The sequence below is a fragment of the Chiloscyllium plagiosum genome, chromosome 2, assembly GCF_004010195.1.
Source record: "Chiloscyllium plagiosum isolate BGI_BamShark_2017 chromosome 2, ASM401019v2, whole genome shotgun sequence".
Taxonomy (NCBI): domain Eukaryota; kingdom Metazoa; phylum Chordata; class Chondrichthyes; order Orectolobiformes; family Hemiscylliidae; genus Chiloscyllium; species Chiloscyllium plagiosum.
Genome location: NC_057711.1, coordinates 1,930,707 through 1,937,841, shown reverse-complemented (window position 1 = coordinate 1,937,841; position 7,135 = coordinate 1,930,707). Strand labels below are relative to the sequence as shown.

The window sequence follows — 7,135 nt, the reverse complement described above, 5'->3', positions numbered from 1 at the left end:
GATTCCTGATGAAGGGCCTTTGCCCGAAACATCGATTTTCCTGCTCCTCGAATGCTGCCTGACCTGCTGTGCTTTTCCAGCCCCACTCTAATCTAGACACCAATCACTGGGAGAAAGTGAGGACTGCAGATGCTGCAGATCAGAGCTGAAAAATGTGTTGCTGGAAAAGCAAGCAGGTCAGGCAGCATCCGAGGAGCAGGAGAATCGACGTTTCGGGCAAAGGCCCTTCATCAGGAATCTCAGTGATTCCTGAAAAAGGACATATGCCCGAAACATCGATTCTCCTGCTCCTTGGATGCTGCCCTGACCTGCTGTGCTTTTCCAGCACCACTCTAATCTAGACACCAGTCACTGGGAACTCACTGTACCTTACTCTGTACTGTACAGGGGAGTGAGGGAGGAAATTAGGATATATCTTTTATTCCTCAAGTCCTCAGTAAACGTATAAGGTTCAGTTTCTTTAATAAAAACTTACACTTCCCTTCTTCATTCCGACAAAGCAGTTTTGTGTTGTCGGTGTGCTGTATAATGTCCAACACTTCGCCTGCTTTCACTAGCAGCTCCCGATTGGCCCATTTCTTTGCTGTTAAGTTCTGAACAACCTCAACAGTTCCTAGAACTCGTATTTCTCCATCATACTGAGGTGGGGAAAAAAATGTAGACAAAATGCTTTAAAAGCTAAAACAAAAAATCACCAAGTGAATAAATAACTGATTTCATATACGTCGGTTATGTGCTTATGCCACCGGTCAACCAGTTATGTGATTATTGATGAGACATGAAAACACCTTTGGCCTGTTCACTCCTCATGTTCTTGATTTTCTGAGGGACCAATAATCTAACATTTCAAGGGAAGAGACGGACTTGTTGCAAAGTCACTCTGGAGCACTCCCTGAAGCATAGCAGCATTGACATTAATAGTTAGGAGGAATTTGCTACTAACCATTCAAAGTGATGACAACTTGTTATTGAAGCTGCTTAGAGTCCAATTTTAGTGAGTCAAAGTGGCGATGGAGAAGGAAAAAATTGGAAGCAAGTCCTGCTCTCCGAATCCCACTGCCTTATGGTACACCTACCCCTGTGTCCAAAGATCTGCGGATCGAGAATCAATCAGTACAGTCATATGAAGGTCCACTGCAGCACTTGCGACCTTCAGAAGATGTGATCCTTAATCAATGATATCGGTGGGAGACTTCGCCCATAGGAATAGCAAAATGCTAACTTGCTTCCTAATTGTAGAGAGTCAGTGTCTTGTCAGTTATCCTCTCATAGCAATGCTAGAGTTTATAACCAAAGTTTCTATTTCACTGACAAACAGAGGCATGTTCAATGTGCAAGTGACTATCCTTTGAAAGAGACAAAACAAATGTGAACTGAGGGTCTTATAAAAAGTTCTCGAATAACTGCTTACAAATTGGCCACAGTGGCATTAGAGCTTAACAAAGGTACTCAGTTCTGAAGGAGAATCACACTTGACTTGAAATGTTAACTCTGTTTCTCTGTCCGTGGATGTTGTCAGACCTGCTGAGTTTCTCCAATATTCGCTGTGTATTGTAAATCTTGATCTTTCACCCATGGTTGGAGGGTGGGAGGATATAGGAACAAGAGCCAGTGCAGCCCCTTGGGGAAAGAGTCATTCTTTAGGGAATTTCATTCAGATGCTCTCCATTGGAGACAGTTTCCCTGGGCGGTGGCAGATGCCCTTTTGAAACTAGAGCACCAATCAGAGGCCTTTCAATCTGAGTAGAACAAACTACAACAGAAATTATGTAACTGAGAGGATGCTTCACTATGGAGATGCTCACTTGACAACTTTTTAATCAAATGTCTGAATACAAAAGCAGATTTAGCTGCCAGGCCACTACTGTTGCATGATCAGTGGTGGGAGAATTTCTTTCCAGGGTACTCTTCATGCATATCCACACTCAAACAAGCAATGAGGACCTGCAGGAGGGTGTGACAGCAGGTCAGGCAAGTCTGGGGACCCAGTGGGTAGTATTCAGTTAGCCCCAGCCCTCACAAATATTCAATAGTTAGGAGCCTCTTAATTTTAAAAAATTCAAAGTAATTCAGGAAGTCCAAAACTTACTTTAAATTTTTTCCTGAAGTCCTTTTCCTCTTTCTCCATCTTTTTGTTTTTTTTGGGATCCTTTTCATCCTTTTTGCCTTTTGCAGTTATTAGTAGCTTTGAGGACTTTGGCAAACTAAACACAAAGAGAAGATGGATTTAGAGCATTTGATCATTTACCCAAAAGCTGTGACTTCAACTTCATTTGCTGCCTCATCCCAACATGCTACTTTCTTTACATTAGCTTTTATGAGCAGTTCACTAATACCATCCTACACCTTGTTCGATTTTGAAGAGCAGATTAACCAGAGCACTTCTGAAAGTATTGCTCCTTTGGCCTTTTCATTCCTAAATCCCACTGTGGTTCACCAGCTTGACTCACTGCAGCAATTGAGACAAAGCAGGGAAATTCAAGCCTGAATTTGTTGCACCCCATTGCATTTTTGCTCACTTTCAACCCTATAGAAATGTAGCTTGGAAAGAGTTATCAGGCCGTATGTAGGAGCAAATTACAGCAAATGCTGGAATCTGTACCAAAAACAACAAATGCTGGCGATTACAGCAGAACAGCAACCTGCTCACATGACCACTTACCTGCCTTTGGTGTGCTGTAGTGATCCAGTGAAAATCCCAGCACAAACTGGACAAACAACATCTCATCTTCACACTGCACACTTTTCAGCCTTCTAGACTTAAAATTGAGTTCAGCGCCTTCAAAATTTGACTCAGCTTCCATTTGTTGTTTTTCTTCTATCTTTACTTGTTACGTTCTTTGTCACCACGTCCTCTCTCCCCTCCCCCACCCCAGTGGAACTGCCTTCTCTTTCCAGTCTGGCAGTTAGTCATGCCATTGTCCTGTCATTCCCACATTCCCATCACTTAATCTGAATTATCAAACATCTTTTCCCCACCAGCACTCTATACCCATCACTGCCTCAACTCCCCCCCTAACCCTGCCACCCCACCAACTACAGCATAAATGCTACCTTCCTCCACACTTCACTTCAGCTCTGATGAAGAGTCATCTAGACTTGAAACATTAGCTTGCTCTATCTCCATGGCTGCTGTCTGACCTGCTATGATCTCCAGCATCTTTTGTTATTGGGCCTTATTGGTCTGGCCATCTCAATCCATTTCAGTACTGTTCGTTAGGCCACTTGATGCTGTGATACTTTTGCAATATAACGCTCCATGAATCTGTGAATGCATTGCCATCAGGGTAAAGAGACCTGCTGACCGAAATTGGCATGTAGTTCCACTCTGTAAAATCCCAGTGGGCCAAATCTTTTCACACTCATTCCCATTCACCAATGCCCAGACCATTTTCATTCATTCCCACTCCATATAATTCCAGCGGACCAAATGTATTCCCATTTATTCCATTTATGAAACCCAAAGACTGAACACAACCATGGGCAGAATTTTCAGACCATACTGATGATGGGAATAGAGGAAGACATTACTCAAGAATATCTGTGCTGGCCAGAGTGAAGGCTGTTTTCCCCACCAGGTAGTGCACAGAAGACTTTGCCTTTGACACATTTCAGTGTGAAATTTTGTTAAAGGCACTGAATAAGAGACCAGTTAGGATGCAGTGGCCTTGATGTAGAGAGACATGGTAAACTGCTGGTGGGGAGGATGGGGTGGGAAAGTGATGTAGCAAGGCCATCCTGCAGAGGCATTTCCATCAAAAAGCACCCTCTCATATACTTCACCTTTACTGCCAACCAGCTATTACACTGCTGGGAAGTCCCAACTTCAACAATCTATCCAGCAAGCTTAGGCAGACAATGAACTGTGGCAAGTAATAAAAGTGTGCTCCCAAGTAAAATCTCAATTCAAGTGTAATGGTCCCTGTTGTTTGAATGGACAACAAAGTGGGCCATGCTGCAAATAGTTGTAAATTGACTTGCTGATAAGTGCAATTTATTCGTGCCTGGATCCAAGACGTTTCTTGGCACGGCATTATGTGATTAGCAGGAACCAACAGCATAAACAAAAGGTTGGTTACCTCATTCCTTTCCCTTAACTGCTGGAACAACAGATGATGACTACACTGACTTTTATATGTTTTGCAGTACTGTCACCAGGCTTTTGTGAAATGGTGCAACCATTGTTCAAAGCAGAAACACTCCACTTCCAACTCCCAATGTTTCATGCATTGTTCTGAACCCTGACCAGAGGCTGCGTTTCAATAATGAGAACCAGGAAGTAGTTACATCCACTGGGAGACTTAGAACATAGGATTAGGCATGTTTTTCAAATTCATAAAAGATAAGTTTACCAACTACACAGTTAAGACCATAATGATTAGTTACTTGTTGTGCCCAGTTACAATGGAAACCTATAATACGTTTACCTCCTCTCATAAATTGATATGTTTTTTTTCTGTCTCCTTTTTGAGCTGGCAAACAATGGGAACCATTGTTGCTCCGCCCATCAAGTCTGAGTGAACATGTTGGAAAAGCAATCCGGTTAGTCCCACTCTCCTGCACTTTGCCTATATTTCCACACTCACAGAAATTGCTGAAAAAGCTCAGCAGGTCTGGCAAAATCTGTGAAGAGAAATCAGTTAACATTTCAGGTCTGGTGAGCCTTCCAGACTTGAAACATTAACTCTGCTTTCTCTTCACACATGCTGCCAGACCTGCTGAGCTTTTCCAGCAAATTTAGTTTCTGATTTATACTGCATCCACAGTTCTTTCGGTTTTTATTTATATTTCCACAATGTTTGATTGTCAAGTATTTAACCAATTCCCTTTTGAATCTGTTTTGTCCAGCATATTAGACATTCCATTGCAAATTCCAAATATTCTGTTGCATTCTGCTTTGCCCTTGTCATTTCCAGGTACTTTTTCCAGTCACCTTTAAACTGTGCTTTCTGATTCTCACCCCTTCCTCAATTATTGGAACTCTGCCTAAACCATTCATGAATTTAAATATCTCCGTAAAATTTCCACTTCACCTCCTCTGCTGGCAGCCCAGTCTTTTCCTTCCCATCCATGCAATGTTAAAAATCACACAATACCATGATTTGGAGATGCCGGTGTTGGACTGGGGTGTACAAAATTAAAAATCACACAACACCAGGATATAATCCAACAGGTTTATTTGGAAGCACTAGCTTTCGGAGCACTGCTCATTCATCAGGTGGTTGAGCAATAGGGTTATCATAGCAGGGGAATTCAACTTTCCTAACATAGACTGGGACTGCCAGAGCATTAAAGGATTAGATGGGGTAGAACTTGTTGAGAGTGTTCAAGAAAATTTCCTCAAGCAGTACATGCAGGGTCCTGCTCAGGAAGGGGCAAAACCCAAGCTACTCTTGAGCAATAGGGCAGGATAGGTGACTGAGATGACAGTGGGGGGAGCACTTTGGGACCAGTGACCATAGTTCTATTAATTTTAAGGTAGTTATTGAGAGGGACAAAACTGGTCCACAGATTCCAGTTCTAAACTGGGGAAAGGTGAGTTTTGATGGAATTAGACAGGAGCTTTCAGGGGTTGATCGGAGTAGTTTGTTTGCAGATAAAGGGACTTCCGGCAAGTGGGGGGTCCCTTAGATTAGATTAGATTCCCTACAGTTTGAAAACAGACCCTTCGGCCCAACAAGTCCACACCGACCCTCCAAAGTGTAATCCACCCAGACCCATTTTCCTCTGTCTAGTGCACCTAGGCAATTTAGCATGGCCAATTCACCTGACCTGCACATCTTTGGATTGTAAGAGGAAACCGGAGCACCCAGAAGAAAGCCACGCAGACACGGGGAGAATGTGCCAACTCTACGCAGACAGTTACCCAAGGTTGGAATCGAACCTGGGTCGCTGATGCTGTGAGGCAGCAGTGCTAACCACTGAGCCCACCATGTTTCCCCCACATAGTGAGATAGCTAAAGTTTAAGGTCTATATATCCCTGTTAGGGTGAAGGGCAAGATTGACAGGAAGAGGGGACTCTGAATGCCAAGAAATATTGAAGCTTTGACCAGAAGAAAGGAGGAGGCATAGCTTAGGTAGAGGCAGCTGGGATCAAGGAAATCCCTGGAGGTATATAGGGGATACAGGACTTTACTGAAGAAGGAAATCAGGAGGGCGAAAAGGGGTATAAAATAGTTTTGATTGAGAGATTAGGATGAATCCAAAGAGATTATTTAAGTATATTAAAGGAAAAAAAAAACTGGAGAGAGAATAGGGTCCCTCAAGGACTAAAGTGGACATGTATGTGTAGAATTGCAGAAGATGGGCAAGGTCCTCAATGAATATTTCTCCTCTGTGTTTACCATGGAGAAAGACATATGAAGATTTGGGAACTTTGAGAAGTTAGTGGTCATGTCCTGGGGACAATCTAGAGGTAAGTATTGAACATATTAGAATATATGAAGGTGGATAAATCTCCTGGTCCTGACCAGATATATCCAAGAACACAGCTAGAGGCTAGAAAAGAAATTGCGGGGGCCCTGGCTGATATCTTTGCATCATCGCTAGCCACAGTGAAGTCCCAGCAGACTGGAGGGTAGTGAATGTTGTGCCATTATTCAAGAAGGGCTGCAAAGAAAAACCTGGGAACTATAGAGCAGTAAGCTTAAAATCTGTGTTAGGTAAATTACTTGAGAAGATTCTGAGGGATAGGTTATACAGAGGAACCTCGATTATTCGAATATCAATTATCTGAATATTAGGTTATCCAAAGGAGATCTCAAGGTCCCTTAGAAACAATACGTCAAAGAGCTGTGTCAACCCTGATCGCGTCTTTTTTTCACAGGTACAATGATTAAAAATGAACTCAGCTCACTGAAATGCTGCCGAGAACAGTCCTGGAGAATCCAGGCACCGTCTCCAAATGACTGACCTCCTGCCCTCTCTCTCTCCCCTCACACTTTCCCTGGAATTCTACATGGGGTGTACCCTAAACCCCCCCTTCCCCAGATAATCTCTTCAACATTGTCCTATACAGGGCAGAGGTGGAACCTGTGAAAAAGTTGTGTGTGTGTGTGTGTGTGTGTTACCCCACAAAGGCAGCAGCAGTATTACTGTTGGTGTACAGTATGGCTGCCCGGGGGATGGTGCAGA

The 7,135-nt window shown here is 43.1% G+C and overlaps 1 protein-coding gene across 3 annotated transcripts in view; it reads right to left on the bottom strand.

Annotated features, from left to right (window-relative positions):
• LOC122556423 (FYN-binding protein 1) overlaps nucleotides 1-7,135 on the bottom strand; it is a 202,196-nt gene that overhangs the window by 13,002 nt on the left and 182,059 nt on the right. For all 3 annotated transcript variants that reach the window (XM_043703060.1, XM_043703074.1, XM_043703066.1), the window contains 2 exons: nucleotides 2,090-2,204; nucleotides 476-638 (listed from right to left, as the gene is read on the bottom strand). In XM_043703060.1, the coding sequence (XP_043558995.1) occupies nucleotides 476-638; nucleotides 2,090-2,204 (278 nt within the window). The remainder of the gene's footprint in view (nucleotides 1-475; nucleotides 639-2,089; nucleotides 2,205-7,135) is intronic.